General features: G+C 40.4%; 1 protein-coding gene across 4 annotated transcripts in view; it reads right to left on the bottom strand.

Annotated features, from left to right (window-relative positions):
* Nucleotides 1-6,778, bottom strand: part of LOC125961791 (UDP-N-acetylglucosamine--peptide N-acetylglucosaminyltransferase 110 kDa subunit-like) — a 247,593-nt gene extending 240,815 nt beyond the window's left edge. For all 4 annotated transcript variants that reach the window (XM_049700798.1, XM_049700797.1, XM_049700801.1 and 1 more), the window contains exon 1: nt 1,725-6,778. In XM_049700798.1, the coding sequence (XP_049556755.1) occupies nt 3,631-6,771 (3,141 nt within the window). In that variant the 5' untranslated portion in view covers nt 6,772-6,778 and the 3' untranslated portion in view covers nt 1,725-3,630. The remainder of the gene's footprint in view (nt 1-1,724) is intronic.
* Nucleotides 6,779-16,436: the final 9,658 nt, after the last annotated feature.

The following is a 16,436-nucleotide window of genomic DNA, read 5'->3' as shown; positions in this document are numbered from 1 at the left end:
GATTGATAATTTGAGGAGGATACACAGACATTGCGCTTATTATTTGTTGGGGCCGGGGAAGGCCCTGGGAAGAGTTTCCCGACAGTGGTGGCCCATCCTTGTGGGCCACTGAGCAACAATCTTGTGCCCAATGTTTTCCCCTATTGCATTTAGGGCATAAACCAGGGATTTTCTGACCATCTGGAGGTTTTTGAGTAGGGAAGGAAGGACTAGGGTTAGAATTAAAAGATCTACATTCTCTAGCAAAAGGACCTGCCTTTCCGCATTTAAAACAAGTCTTTGTTTTCTTTTGATTGTTTTTAAACCCCACTTTAGTTAATGCTGCAGCCACAGCAGCACCCTGTATATAAGTAGGCCCAATGTCTGCACAAAGGTGAATATAATCCTCCAATGTTCCCCGTTTTCTCCAAGGTCGAATTGCAGCCTGACACTCATTATTAGCATTTTCAAAAGCAAGTTGCTTAACTACAATCGTACCAGTGAGTCCGTCCACAATGAGTCTCCCCACCGCCTGTGACAACCTATCTACAAAATCAGCATATGGTTCATCAGGTCCCTGTCTAAGTTTTGAAAGATCTTCAGTTTTGTGTGTAGAAGGTCATTTCCTCCAGGCTTGTAATGCCAAATGATTTATTTGAGGATAAGCAACAAAGGGATAAGTTAATTGATCTTGTAAAGAAAGATATTGTCCTTCCCCAATCAGCATATGATAATCAACTGGAATATTATGGGCAGCATTCTTTTCTGCTTGTTCAGCAGCCCGTTCATAAAAATCAAACTTCCATATTAAATAATCTCCACCATTTAAACAAGCTCGTGCAATAGACTTCCAATCAGCGGGGGGAAGAGCTTCTCCTGTCAACCATAGCAGTAGTAAAAGGAGCAGTGGGCCCATATTGAGCACAGGCAGATTTTCAATCTTTCAAAACTTTCAAAGGGAGAGCCTGATGCTCCCTAGTAGCTTGTTGAGGATTATTAGGATCAGGTCTTTCTATGACGGGACAACAGAAAATAGGATCTTCTCCTCGTTTTATTGCTCCTTGTACAGCGCGCTGCAAGGGACTGAGCATTTTTACAGATGTGGATTTTTGAGGAAGACAGTCCTTATTAACCTGCAGCTTTTTCACTGACTTATCTATCACAGCCATTAGAAAATCATCCTCAGGATATTTCTCTCTTTTATGTTTACAAGCCTCATCTGTTAAGTCAAAATGTTCCTCTTCATCTAAAATATTTAAATTAATTAGCTCTTTCGGTTTAGGAAGTGGCGACACAGTAGTTGATAATACAGTCTCTCCTTCTGTCAGAGGCTTATGTTTTTCTGACTTTACATTCAAATCAACACTATCATGAGAAGAATCTAAACATATTTTTATCAGATTCCACAAACTATATGTAACAACAGGAGTATGAGTAGGCCCTCGAGACTCGTAATAATTTTTTAAATCTTCTCCAACTTTCTGCCAGATTTCTATGTCAACAGAGCCGCCATCAGGAAACCAGGGAGATACACCATGGATATGCTGTAAAAATTCAGTCAACAATAAAGTTCAGAAACTTTATTACCCCGAGCTCTAAGCATCAAAAGTAAAACCTGAGCAAATAATTCATACATCTTTGAGCCCTTTTGCCCCATCTTATTTTACTTCTGACTATTGCCTTATGCCTCTATTCGTTTCACTTTTACTGGTGGCCACACATATTTTGCATAAGGGTTCTCTTACCTGCACTTTCTTTTTCTTTTAATTGCCTTCACGCTTCAGGTCCCTGTTCGAGTGCCACTTGCCGCGGACCAGCCGGAGAAAGAGGATCTCACCGCCCAGGGTCAGAAGGGAAGGGGTAAGGAACTGAAGTAGCACCGACGGATGGGGTCAGAAGGACCAAGACAACTGATGGTTGCAAGGCAAATTTTATTATGCTACAGTTGCAGATTATATAGACTAGAAATCGGAAGGTTGCCAGATGGTGGTTTACATTATCTACAGACTGTCTCGGCTCAAGGTTAACTTCCCTGGGAGGAAACCCATAAACCCAGAAGCATCAAAAATAACCTGCATGTGCAGGGGGGAGACAGCTTTGCTTGTCTCATTTTACATTCTTTCTGATCTCTGGGCTCTGGTGATTTATCTCCCATGGAATGGAACAAGGAGGGGAACAAGTAGGGACAGTCCCTTCGAGCAGCGGCCGCATGCCTGGCATGTCCTTACCTGCCCTCAAGGCTGACTGCTTCCCACACGTATGTTGCCTTGTTTAAGCCTCAAGCCCTCGATCCTTTGTTGAAATACAATAATTTCATTCCTATGGTTTTCAATACCAAAAACTCAACCTCCAGGAGGGCTAAAGTCTAATTTGTACTCCAAACCAAGTAGCAGTGCAGTTCGCTACTACTGAGACTGAATCCATAAAGACTTCAAGACCACGTCCAGAAGACAAGTTATTATATATAATACCCTAGAAGGTCTGAAACATAATTATCATATACATAGCTGGTCCTTCAGAGCTTTTTACCTATAACATGTTTTTTGATGAAAGTTATTTAATGTACTGGAGATAACTGTGACTTACTGATCAAATATTTGAATACTTATACTTACCTGGGATTTCATTTCTGCTGAAAGAAAAGGGTAGAACAGGACTCACTAAAAAAAACAAACAAACATTAGAAATGAAAGTAAAAATCTTAACACACACTATGACTTTTGGAAGCAGCATAGAGGGGCAGCCAACGGTAAAACACTGGTGAAATAGGTCAAAACTCTAGGCCAAAAATCCATTATTATTATCATCAGTGACAGTACCACAACTGTGCCCTTCAGAATTAATAATCACTCCTAAGAATCTTCATTTGGCACCAGATGATGCGGTTAAGAGAAACACTCTGGGAGGTTTTGAATCAGACTTGGTTTTTTGTTAGCCAAGTTACAGGAGAATTTTTAAAGTAGGGGGAAGGGAAGAAGGAAACGGACCAGGAAAAGAATTTAAGCCATCATCTATAAACCAACAAAGCACTGATAGTTCCGAACATTATGTCAGACACTAAAATGACTGATATAGGCTCAAGTGGTTTACAAAACCTATAAAAAGACTATACCAGCAAAGTCCCCATTTATCTGTCGAGTTCAGAAACTAAAACAAGGAATATTTTAGCTTAAAAGCTTATCTCAAGAGAATCGTACACACTTCACATGAATAAAAATACCTGAAACCAAACATTTTTAAAAGCTCCAATACCCAAAATATAAAGAAAAATATTAATTCAGAAGACTCAATCAATCCACGATAATCACAAAACGGCTGGGCAATCTCTATCTCCCTTCCACACTAACCATCCATCCCATGGAAGACCAAGGGAGATCAGACCTTCCAGACTTACCTTCCAGACCTTCCAGACACCTGGCTGCTGCAAAATTCTATGGAGACTCCTTGTGGAACAGCAGTTTCCCATCTCTTGTGTCTCTCCCTATCGTGATCATGATCATGCAGGAAGCAAGTCTGGCTGTGCTATTTCTTATCATTGTCTGTCACCCATCTGCAGCATGGTATTGTACAGATAAGGAAAAAGTAGTTCCCTTTCCCCCAGAAGGTTGAGGCTCAGGTACAGGGTAATTCTCCTGTGCACACAGTCATTATTTAGGCCGACTCAGTGACTTCAACAGGCTTAATCATGTGATCAGGTTTGTTGCCAGCTGCGTAATGCTCCCACATCTGTAGATAGAGCCGCTCTAGGTCCATTGTGTATTGTTTGGTGTTGAACAGAGGGCTAGATGTTCTCTGCTTCCAGACTTTGCCACGAATTTTCTTCAGGTATTCTAGATCAGTTCCCAGTTTCACAGCTATGTCTTCATATTCTTGTCTATTTTGAGCAATAAGCTCAAGACAGCCTAAACAAGTGAGCTGGGAAGCTGCAACTCGGGAAGCAAGAGTCTCTCCTGGCATAGTCACCACGGGTGTCCCTGACCAAAGGACATCCATCCCTGTGGTGTGTCCATTACAGAGTGGAGTGTCCAAGCAGACATCAGCCAGCTGGCCTCTCCGAACATGTTCCTCTTTAGGAGCAACAGGTGAAAAAATGATACGCTTCTGGGGAAGGCCCATATTTTGTGCATACTGTTGAATATTAGGTTCTCCTACTGCTGGAAAACGCAACAGCCACAGCACACTATTGGGAACACGCTTCAGAATATTTGCCCACATCTGCAAAGTAGATGGGTCAATTTTATATAACTGATTGAAGTTACAGTACACAATGGCATCTTCCGGTAACCCGTACTGAGAACGTGTGGTTACAATAATGGTACGGGGAACCTCCTCTCCAGTGGCAGCCTTAATGTTGATCTGGGTAGTTGCCAGTCCATTGCTAAGACTGAATCCATTAATTGTTATCTGAATTTGTCCTCTGTTAATCATTTCAATAACTGCCTCTGCAATAGTATTCATAGGAATGACAGGCATATTAAGAGCCGTATTACTGCTGTCTGCGTTGTCTCCTCCATCAGGACATTTCATCTTGACAATCTGCACATCTGGGAGACTATCAAGAAATGCTTTGAGGTCGATGCCATTCAGCACAACCCGATTGTCATAAATGTGCCCGTTGGACTTAAAATCGATGACTGCCTTCTTCTTCAGGTGAGGGAACATATTAGCATGATCACCAATAAAGAAAGTATGGGGCATATAAGCCAGTTTCTCAGAATACTGCTCAGCAACTTCAGCAGGTGAAGTTTCCTGATCAGTGATGATATAATCCATGAAAAGCACGCCACTGGTCCCAGGGTAGCCCAGCCACATTGCCTGAATAGGAGCTGGCCTGAGAGCAAAGAGTTCATTTCGAGCACCCCTGGTATAACCATTCATATTTACAAGGATGTGTATACCGTCTTGATGGATGCGATCAGCTGCTTTCCCATTGCATGGAATCTGAGAAAGATCAATGAAATGATGGGCTTCTGCCATCACCTTCGCTCGGAAGTTTGTGCCATCATCTGGGCTCAGGGCATAACAGAATACCTCAAATTTATCAGGATTGTGCATGCCTGGAATAGACTGCATAAGATGAGAAGTAGGATGATTCCCGAAGTCAGAACTCACGTATCCTACACGCAGTCGACCATCACTGAGCTTCAAGTCTTTTGGATGTTCGTACGGTGGTTTATGAAGGACACTGATCTCATCCAAGCAGAGGTTCCCATGGCTCTCAGCAATAGCCTTCCTGAAGCCATGAGAAAGAGGATAGAGCATACTATGATGAGGCTGCACAGAAGGCAAGCTATTCTTCTCCAGCTGGTCAGCCACAATGCTGACCAACTTCTTCATTCGCTCATCATAGTCTGTCCAATCACAGACAATCTGCAGGCAATGAGCCAAATCACAATAAGCGTCAGGAAAATCAGGTTCAAGCTTCAGAGCAGTGCGATAAGAAGCAATTGCTTCTGGAATATTCCCTGAATACTTGTGAATGGAAGCCAGATTGCTGTGGGCATCCGCAAGTGCAGGGTTAATCTGAATGGCACGAGTATAACACTGCAAGGCTCCCTGAACATCCTGCATCTCCTTTAGAGTGTCTCCCATGTTACAGTAGGCATCAGCAAAGGTAGGACTGATTCGAACAGCCTCCTTATAATGCATCAGAGCTTCCTGCAGTTTTCCCTGCTGCTGCAATACACTTGCTAAATTTGAATGGGCAACAGCAAACTCTGGGAAGACTTCTAATGCTTTACAATACAAGCGAACTGCCTCTTCAAAGTTTCCCTGGTCTCCTTTGATATTGGCTAGGTTATTCAGAGAGTCTGCATGGGTGGGACACAGCCGCAGAGCTGTATTATAACACTCTTCTGCTTCGGCAACACTGCCCTTCTCTTCCAGGGCGTTGGCTAGGTTGCAGTAAGCATCAGGGAAATGTGGTTGCAATTCAATAGCTCGCCTGTAGGTGTCTACTGCCAGATCCATCAGGCCTTGCTCATAGTATACACAAGCCAGGTTGGCATGTACCACTGCATGATTTGGGCTCAAGCTTAGGGCACAAAGGTAAGCTGCCACAGCTCTGTCAAAAATCCGTGCCTCTTTCAAGACATTTCCTAAATTGATATAAGCATCCAGAAAATTGGGGTCAAGCGTGACAGCCTTTTCAAAGTGATGAATGGCAAGCCAAATCTCCCCTTGTGCATTGAAAACACAGCCAAGATTACTCCAAGCTACTGCAAAGTTCGGTTGCGTCTCCATTGCTTTCAAATAACATGCCTTGGCTCCTTCCAAGCGACCCAGGGCTTTGAGCAGGTTCCCCAGGTCACTGCGAACACAGTACAAATCAGGATTGCACTGAAGAGCAGAGACGTAAGCTTGTACTGCCCCTTCCATGTCGCCTGCTGCTACCAAAGCGGCTGCCAGGTTAATATAACCATCGATGAAATCTGGTTTGAGATGCAATGCATGCCGGTAATGCTCAATTGCCTCCTGCAACTGCCCTCTTTCCTTGTACACATTCCCCAAATTCGAATAGGCTTCTGCCAGAAGAGGGTTCTGTTTAATTGCCAGAGTACTAAAGTGGGCAGATCTGTCCAGCCTTCGACACTGGAAGTGTAGAGATGAAAGTAATAAAAGTACTCCAGTATTGTCTGGCTCTTGTCTCCACAGCTGCATGCAGTGTCTCTCAGCTGCCTCAAAATCTCCTGCCTGATACTCTCGATGTACCAACTCAGCTAACCCTTGGAAGGAAAGCATACGTTTCGTTGGTTCTGTGCTGTCGGCCACGTTGCCCACAGAAGACGCCATCTGGAGCTTCTGGAGAGAGTGAGAAAAGGGGGTAATTGAGTCCCGCTGCTGCCACTACTGGCAAGAATGTTTCTAGAGGTAGCAAATACGAGGGCAGCAGCCATACCACTGCTTTGGCAGGCTTAAGCGGCGGCAACAGTTACACGCACTGAAACTTAGGAACTCTGGTTGGCCATCTACCTCTCACGCTCTTGAAATCTTAATTCTTAACCCTGCCCTCTTCCACCATTTTTCTCCTAATCAGGGAATAAAAATTACCTATACACTTGCCTTAGAAGAAATCAAAAGTCAGTAGTCCAAACACTTTTTAAAATTTTGTTTTCTGTCCAGTTGGAAAGGAAATACATGATTGACTTTACTTCATCATTCATATAGTCAATGTGGAAAACATTAGGGCCGTGAATTTCAATACAGTAAGATCAGAAAATCTTAAATTGGCCTTCCCAAACCACTAATAAGTAACCAATGTTGTATATAATGCTAAAATCTTAGAGACTGAGTTTGATATTTTAAAAGTTCTGAAAGGATTAGCTAATTTCTCCTCATCATACTTCTCATGCCTCAAACCTGAGTATTACTTTTTTAAAATTAAATTTATCTTTATTTATTTATTTTTATTTTGGCTGCGTTGGGTCTTCAATGCTGCGTGCAGACTTTCTCTAGTTGTGGCGAGCAGGGGCTACTCTTTGTTGCGGTGCCTGGGCTTCTTATCACAGCAGCTTCTATTGTTGTTCCACAACTCTATGGGTTCCTTTTTAGGTCCTATGAAGAACCCTAGAAATTAGTTCATGGAATTATAAGTTTTTGCAAAATTGTCAAAAGTGAGATATTTTAACTTCCATCAGGTAAGACCAGCATCTCTTTCTTTGCCAATTTTCCTTCTATCATATTCCGCTATGTTGGATCATATTGGAATGGCCACAGGCTTTCTTGAAATCTGGCTAAGGAGATTTTCTTTATTCTGTGGTACGCGGGCCTCTCACTGTTGTGGCCTCTCCCGTTGTGGAGCACAGGCTCTGGACGCACAGGCTCAGCGGCCATGGCTCACGGGCCTAGCCGCTCCGCGGCATGTGGGATCTTCCCGGACCGGGACACGATCCTGTGTCCCCTGCATCGGCAGGTGGACTCTCAACCACTGCGCCACCAGGGAAGCCCTAAGGAGATGTTTTAAGTGAGGCTATTATGTGATTTTCAGACACCGCCATATGTAATTGACTATATACTATCGCATTACAGGAATAACTTCCAGTACTCATACTGACTACTCTACTGACTTAACCTAGCACAAGACACAGAAGCATAAGGACAAAAACCACCTTACAATATAGCCATGTCTTGCACTTCACAGCTCTCAAAGCATGTGCGTTTGAAGAAGAAAAAAAGAACTGAAAAGTACAAAACCAGAAGCTAATCTGTGGAAAATTATTTCAATCATCAGGCATGTGAAAGATAAGTCAAAGATTCAGTTCTCATCAATGCTTAGTCAAAACGGAAATTTTCTTCTGTCAAGAATATACTCCAGGGGCTTCCCTGATGGCGCAGTGGTTAAGAAGCCACCTGCCAATGCAGGGGACAAGGGTTCGAGTCCTGGTCCGGGAAGATCCCACATGTCACGGAGCAACTAAGCCGGTGTTCCACAACTACGGAACCTGCGCTCTAGAGCCTGTGAGCCACGACTGTCGAGCCTGCGAGCCACAACTACTGAAGCCTCCGTGCCTAGCGCCCGTGCTCTGCAACAAGAGAAGCCACCGCAATGAGAAGCCTGTGCACCGCAACGAAGAGTAGCCCCCAGTCCCTGCAAGTAGAGAAAGCCTGCGCACAGCAACGAAGACCCAACACAGCCAAAAATAAATAAATAAATAAATAAATGAATGAATGAATGAATGAATGAATATACTCCATCAACAATGTGTGCAATGGAATGGTATGAATGAGTATTTTATCAGAATCCCTGTAATGCACAAACCTATAGCAGTACTGAAATCAGTAATGCATTTATAATAGTAAATACTTATGAGGAAGTAATCCATAGAGGTTTTCTCAAAGTTAACAATGAAAATTAATGTGACATTATCAATAATAAATTGTGAAGCTGAAATAAACTTTTCTAAACTATCAATAACTAGAAGCAAATTCTAATCAACCATGCTACAAGAAATCTATGTCTAAAAACTACAAAGTTTATTTCTTAAAATTTTATTTCGAAAATACATAAACTGTCGTATGAGGAGGCAGTTAAAGAATATATAGCTAAAAGAGTGGGGGAAAAGTTTTATAGAGACACATCTGGCAGTAGTTCATTTTTAAATGTCATTTTTCTAGGTTTTGTGACACCTATAGTATTGATATTTGAAAGCATTTAAAATATTGTAATTTGAAGATTTGCTACTTCCAGGTAGAATAAAATATTTTGAAGCAAAACAACGTTTGCACTGAGAAAAACAAAAAAAGCCAAATAAAATAGCCAGCATCCAATCAAAAAGTTCTAGACAAACCAAGAGATAGAATCATATGGCTAAAATTCTAAGAAAAGAACAGATAATACAAAAATATTTATATAAGATATTGTGTGTCTTTATCAGGAAAAGTCTTTATCAAGAAAAGACTTTAAAATCATCAGAATTAATATTATATTTTATTTATTTGTATATTATATTTATATATAGATATTTATATATTTATATAAAGAACTTAAAGATAAAGCCCTAGTTAAGGCAGTGACAATAGCAGTAGCAGTGGGAGTGAAAAGAAACGGTTATATTCAAGCATATTTTGTCAGGAAAAGTCCAAGATCAAATGTCTGACTGCACACATGGGATGGATAGACGGAGTGGGAAAAATCAAAGTTAACTATAGAGGTTCTAGTGAAGATGGGGTTGCCGTCACCCAACCCAAGGGGCTGCGATCATCCCCAAGGTCTAGGAGACTCAAAGGGAAGGTCATGGTCAGAGGCAAAGTTAATTGGTGGGAAAATAAGACTCCCAGTCTCTCCATCTCCTTATACCAGTTTTTTTTGTAACATCTTTATCGGAGTATAATTGCTTTACAATGGTGTGTTAGTTTCTGCTTTATAACAAAGTAAATCAGTTATACATATGTCCCCATATCTCCTCCCTCTTGCATCTCCCTCCCTCCCACCCTCCCTATCCCACCCCTCTAGGTGGTCACAAAGCACCGAGCGCATCTCCCTGTGCTATGCGGAAGCTTCCCACTAGCTATCTATTCCTTATACCAGTTTTGTTTTTCTGCTCATATACGTAGCAGCATTTCATTCAAGGGGAAGTCATTGATCTGACTGGTCAAATTAAACAACATAGTTCAAGGCACATTTACAGTGGTTAGTTCCTCCACAATTTAGAAAGTCACATTCATAATTTCCCTCTTCCTACACCACGGAACACATTGGCCATTCCTCCAAAGTTTCCACTCCACAGAGTGGACAAGAGATGACGTTAGCCCAGAACTGAGAGCTTGGCATGAGATGGTGTCAGCCCCACGTACAGCTCTGGCATAAGTTATAACCCAACCCAGCTCTACAGAGAGCTCTGCATGGAATCCTGGGAGTAAACTCAGCCATAATAATGGGATTCTATTTTTCATTTGCTTTTCTTCCTTGCTTAACTTTCCCTGGCCACTCTGACAAACAAACTTTCAGGCATTCCTGGGCCACTCACTAACTTTATTCCATTTTATGTCATCCAGATTCCCAAGAAAATTACTAACTCTAAGGAGGGAAATTTGGAACATGGTGAGTTTTAGATGCCTGAAATATACAGGTCATTGAATCCAGTTAAGTAGCAAATTATCTGGATCTCAAATATGCCAGTAGAATAGCAGACTAAGCTCAATTTAATGTACTCTTACTGAAGACACATGTAAATTCTGGGTCAATTTTGAAAAAGTTAAAAGGACATAGCTGAGATTAAAAGAAAGAAAGGAACACCTGCATGTTTCAGAAAGTAACAGAGAAATTAAATCCAGAGAAAGAAGAGCGGACTGATGTCTGTGGGTTCCGTTCCTTAGTATAGGCCTTATGTAAATAGGGGCTGGAGCTAGAAATCTAACATTACCTTGAGGCCAGGAATTTATAGACTCAGGATGGAACAATACTGAGAAGTTGGTACAGATATCCTACAGAAATTTCATGAGGAACTGCTTAGTCCATTAAGAGGGCCAAGGGTGGTGGTGAGGAAGATTGATATCTCTTGAAAACCTTCAGGTACAGAAAACATCAACACCTCTGAAAAGCAGGCCTCTCCTTCCCAGCGTTGTAATGGCCAGGTTGTCACTAACCTGTAAGGCCCTGTATGAATCAGAAACTGCAAGGAGAGTAATTCAAAGAAAAACAGATGCAGGATGGGTGTGGCAATAAATCCTAGGACCCTATCAGAAACAAAATTAAAACCACTCTAAAGGGAAATTTTAACAAACCAGAGCAGATAGTATCCTAACCAGAATAGAATAATAATTCTGAGGAAGTTACTTTAGTTATTTAAGTAATATTCAACATCCAGAGCAAAATTCACTTAAGTACTGTACTGGTGGAAATTGGGCAGCACTATGGAGACAATAAAAAGGTGTTTACCATCAAAAAACATCAAGGTAAGAAAGATAATGTCTAATATTTAATTATCCTAATTTTTAATTATTTTAATTTTTAAATATCCTGTGGTTTATTGAAATCTTTTGGAAACCCAAAATAGAGAAAACCTAGCAGGCAATGAAGACTTAAATATTTAGAGATTTATCAACTCATCTATAAAAGCTTTATTAATCTCTTCTTTTAATACCACTCCTGAGAGGTATAAATGTGTCCAGTGATAGGGTTGAAGAAGCCTGAGAGAATTTCAATTGTTTACTATTCTTGGTCAGCTATTAAGACCTTTCAGGAGCATCTTGATTTTCATGGCATCATCCAACAAAAAGCAGGATATTTTACAGAAAGTCCTGGTCCACTTTTTGGCTTGCTTTTGTGTTTATGTTTTTGGTTTTCTCACATTGGGCGGTACATTAGGCTACCTACTGCACACTCCCTCATTCATGCATGCATTCATTCAAACAATATTTACTGAGTTGAGATATTTAATTAACACCCAATAAATGATGTTTAGATGAATGAATGCGCTTTTTATCAAAGTAAGTGTAAGAACTGAGAAAAATTACAGAATGTATGATCCCAGCCCCACAAAAGCGTATAATTGTGTTGAGGATATAACATATGCTGGTGAAATAACTAATATATCATATTGGACAGTTTCTAAGTTCAAAAATGAGTTTTTGTAAATAATCAGAGCCTAAGGAGGACAAAGAAGGGACAGTTCATTATGGGTTGAATCTATCAATAAATGTACATTTCAGATGAGATTTGAGATTGACCTTAAAGAAAGAAGAGGACTTAGATATATGAACAGAGAACAAAAAAGGCATGGTGATAGCATGTGCATAGATAGTGTGGCCAATATTTATGTTCTTCATTAAAGACAGTCAGAGATAACCCAAATGTAACTGTTTCCATGGGTCCATTCTCAGTATCCAAACAAAACGGCAAATCCTATCTTAGTAAAACTAATGAAAAACACAGTCTTTAACAAAGACATTGTGAAGGAAAGGGGGAGAGAAAGGCTTGCGTCCCACACCACACAACAAAACTTATTTAATTATTTGTTTCATTTTCTCCCTCTGAAAATTTCCTCTCCCCCTCTCTGTACGTCTCTCTTCTCCCACATCTGGCCACACTCTACCAGCCACCTTTCCAGATCTTTCCAGAACTCTCCATCCTAGTTTCATTATGCCACAAGTTGAACATCTCACAGGTCTCCAGGATGCATCCTCATCACTTATTCCACAAAGACAAACAAAGGACACTTCTCAGGATCAAGTTTCTTGGAAGGAAGAGGTCACGAGGAGTGATTATAAATAACATAAGGTGGAGAGCAGTGACTTAAAATACCATTTTTCCTCTTAGAATGTGAATACAGGGAACTTTGGGAAACTAGAAAATCTAGAAAGGATTCATTGATAATTATTTATTTTCAATGAATAAAATAAAATGTAATAATACGGCTAAACTCTGACAGATTAACTTTTTCAAAAGTTGCTTTCACACACCTTCACTATTGGGATGTTTGATAAACACATCTTTCTTCTTTCTTTGCAGATACTGGCACCAAACTTTCAAACAATAAGAACCTTCCCATAAGTCCCTTGCCAGGCAAGATTAAGGTATAACAATCCAAACAGATTTTTGAAGAAGATGACTGGTTGAAAGCACAGGAAAAGAGCTGGGTTGCTCTTTTTCAACAGTCACATAATGAGTCATGTGGGAATTGGTTTACAAAGTCTCTCTCCATGAGGGGCTAAGGTTAAGATTAGAACTTCTGAGGCCAGAAGAGCAAAATAACTACAACAACACACATATTTTCAAGAGCCGCCCTTTGGATGTGAGGGATTGATTTTTCCCACGCTTTTTTCAGCAACCCAACTGGTGTCTTTAGTAAATGACATAAGGGAATACAGTGTGGCCAAGAAGGCTTAGATTTCCTTAGCTGCAAGTCAGATATTCTCAAGTGACTGTCCACTGAAATTAAAAAGAGAGATTTACAAGAGGAAACTGGATACAACTGAGTGTACTTTTATTTCAACCCTTTATCTGAATGTTTTGTTTTGATTTCAGTTCTCCACTGAAGTTGCCTACATTAATATATTTTTAAGAACATTTCCTTAAGTTGAAGTATTCATTCAGTATATTCATTTACTATAATTGAGAAAAGCCAAATGACTTAGGCAAATTCATTTCTATATTGCCACAGCAGTGTATTGTGAACTAAATGACACCTGGCAGTTCTTTACTCAGATACTAACTCAATTAGAAGGCAGAACAAGGATACCTACCCATTCAGGGAAGGAAAGGTCACTTAGCCTCTGTAGCTGTCTTAGGTCTCCTATCATCACAGTAACAAATTGAAGACTAAAAACCATACGGTCATCTCAATAGATGCAGAAAAAGCTTTTGAAAAACTTCACTATCCATTCATGGTAAAAGCTCTCCAGAAAGTGGGCATAGAGGGAACATACCTCAACATAATAAAGGCCATATATGACAAGCCCATAGCTAACATACTCAATGGTGAAAAGCTGAAAGCACTTCCCCTAAGATCAGGAACAAGACAAGGATGCCCACTCTCACCACTTTTATTGAACAGAGTTTTGGAAGTCCTAGCCACAGCAATCAGACAAGAAAAAAATAAATAAATAAAAGGACTCCAAAATGGAAAGGAAAAAGTAAAACTGTCACTGTTTGCAGATGGCATGATACATAGAAAATCTGAAAGACACCATCAAAAAACTATTCGAGCTCAAACATGAACTTGGTAAATTTGCAGGATACAATAGATTTCTATATATAAATTTTGTATTTCTATACACTCACAGTGAACTATCAGAAAGAGAAATTAAGGAAACAATCCCATTTACAATCGCATAAAAAAGAATAAAATACATAAGAATAAACCTGCCTAAGGAGGTAAAAGACCTGTACCCAGGAAACTATATGACTCTCATAAAAGAAATGAAAGATGACACAAACAGCTGGAAAGATATACCATGGTCACGGATTGGAAGAATTAATATTGTTAAAATGACCATCACACCCAAGGAAATCTACGCATTCAATGCAGTCTGTATCAACATATCAAGGGCATTTTCCACAGACCTAGAACAAATAATTTTAAAGTTTGTATGGAAACACAAAAGATCCTGAATAGCTAAAACAGTCTTGAGAAAGAAGAACACAACTGGAGGAATCATGCTCCCTGGCTTCAGACTGTGCTACAAACCTACAGTAATCAAAACAGTATGGTACCGGCACAAAAACATCCATCACTGGAACAGAATAGAGAGCCCAGAAAGAAACCCATGCACTTATGGTCAATGAATCTATGACAGAGGAGGCAAGAATATGCAATGGAGAAAAGTCTGGGCTTCCTTAGGGATGGTTTCATCAATTAATTTGTTTTCTTAAATGGACCATACTTTTCCATGTCTTTGTATACCTTGTGAGTTTTTTGGTTGAACATCTGGCTTTCAAATATTGTAATGTGGTGTCTATGGAAATCAGATTCTCCCACTTTCCCAGGGTTTTCTGGGCTTTGGATTGTTGAAGGCTGTAGTAGTCTGTTTGTTTAGGGACCTTTCCAAACTAGTTTTGCAATGACTGTACCCCTTATCGTATGTAGGCACTGAAGTCTCTGTTCCTTTAGTTCATGTTTAGCTAATGTTTTGACAGAGATGTCCTTGAATTCCTGCACCTAAGACAAACAAAAACAAATATACACAAGCACATCCACATGCACACTCAAAACCACACACCTCTCCCCATTGTGCAGATTGCTGGATCACTCCTTCAACATTTAGCTGACCTGCACTGAGTTCAGGGCTCAGCCCATGGTAAAAGCTTAGAGACTCCTCTGGTGTTTTCAGAGCATGCATCTTATCTTGAGTATGCATGTGGCTTTCTTAATTTCTCTGGACACATGTGTACTTTTTGTATGTTCTAAGTTCCCAAAGAATCTCCCCCAACTTTTGCTCCTGCATCTTATGTGGTCTATTGTATTTCAATGCACAGTCTTCTGCCCCAGCCATCTGTGCTTTGTCAGTTCACCTTGCACTTTTTTTGAGCAATGACCGCTGCTTTTCCAGACTGTGTTCCAGGTTAGCTAAGACAGAGATAAGCATCTTGTGTCAGTCCTTCAGGTAGCTCCCAGACAGGTTAGAACAGATACACATAATAATCCGAGAGTATGGGCTCTTCTGCTCCCTCCTGAAGCAGGATTGAGGGCCCCATACTAGGAATGGTCTGCTGCTACTTTCAGACTATCACTGCATTAAGACCCCACCACTTTAAGACCATCACTACACTAAGAGTAGATGGGGCAAGGGCAAGTAAAAATGCCACAAAGCTTTCCTGCCATTTTCAAATTGCCTCTTCCCTGGTTCAGTATGTGTTTGCTTGCTGTAAATCTTTGCCTGATTTCAGGACTAAGAGAAACTCAAGGAACGCCACAACAAGAAACAGTATAATCAAACTCTCAGATGCCAAAAGACAGAGAAAGAATCTTTACTCCCAAAGGAGAAAGAAAAAACAAATTTGTTACAAAGCAGGGATCCTCAAAAAGATTCATAGCTAATTTCCTATCTGAAACCATGGAGGCAAGAGGCCAGACATATTTAAAGTGCTGAAAGAAAAAAACTGTCCACCAAGAATTCTATATTTGGCCAAACTGGTTTCAAAACTTAGGGAGAAATTAACACATTCCCAGATGAACAAAGGCTGAGGGCGTTTGTTTTACAACTTCCTAACACTGCCCTATGACAAATGCTAAATTGAACCTTCAGGTTGAAATGAAAGGACACTAGACAGCAACTCGAAGCTGTATAAAGAAATAGAAATCTCCAGTAAAGATAAATATATGGGCAGATACTAAAGCCAGTATTGTGCTACTGGCTTGTAACTCTACTTTTTATTTCTTACATGATTGAAAAAACAAATGCATAAAATAATCATAAATCCATGTTATTGGGCTCACAAAGTATAAAGGTATAATTTGTGACAACAATGATGTAAGGAGGAGGAATGGAACTGTAGAGGAACAGAGTTTCTGTGTGCT

This window comes from Orcinus orca, chromosome 17, assembly GCF_937001465.1.
Source record: "Orcinus orca chromosome 17, mOrcOrc1.1, whole genome shotgun sequence".
NCBI lineage: Eukaryota > Metazoa > Chordata > Mammalia > Artiodactyla > Delphinidae > Orcinus > Orcinus orca.
The sequence above is the reverse complement of the archived record's forward strand: the minus strand, read 5'-3'. Positions and strand labels throughout refer to the sequence as shown.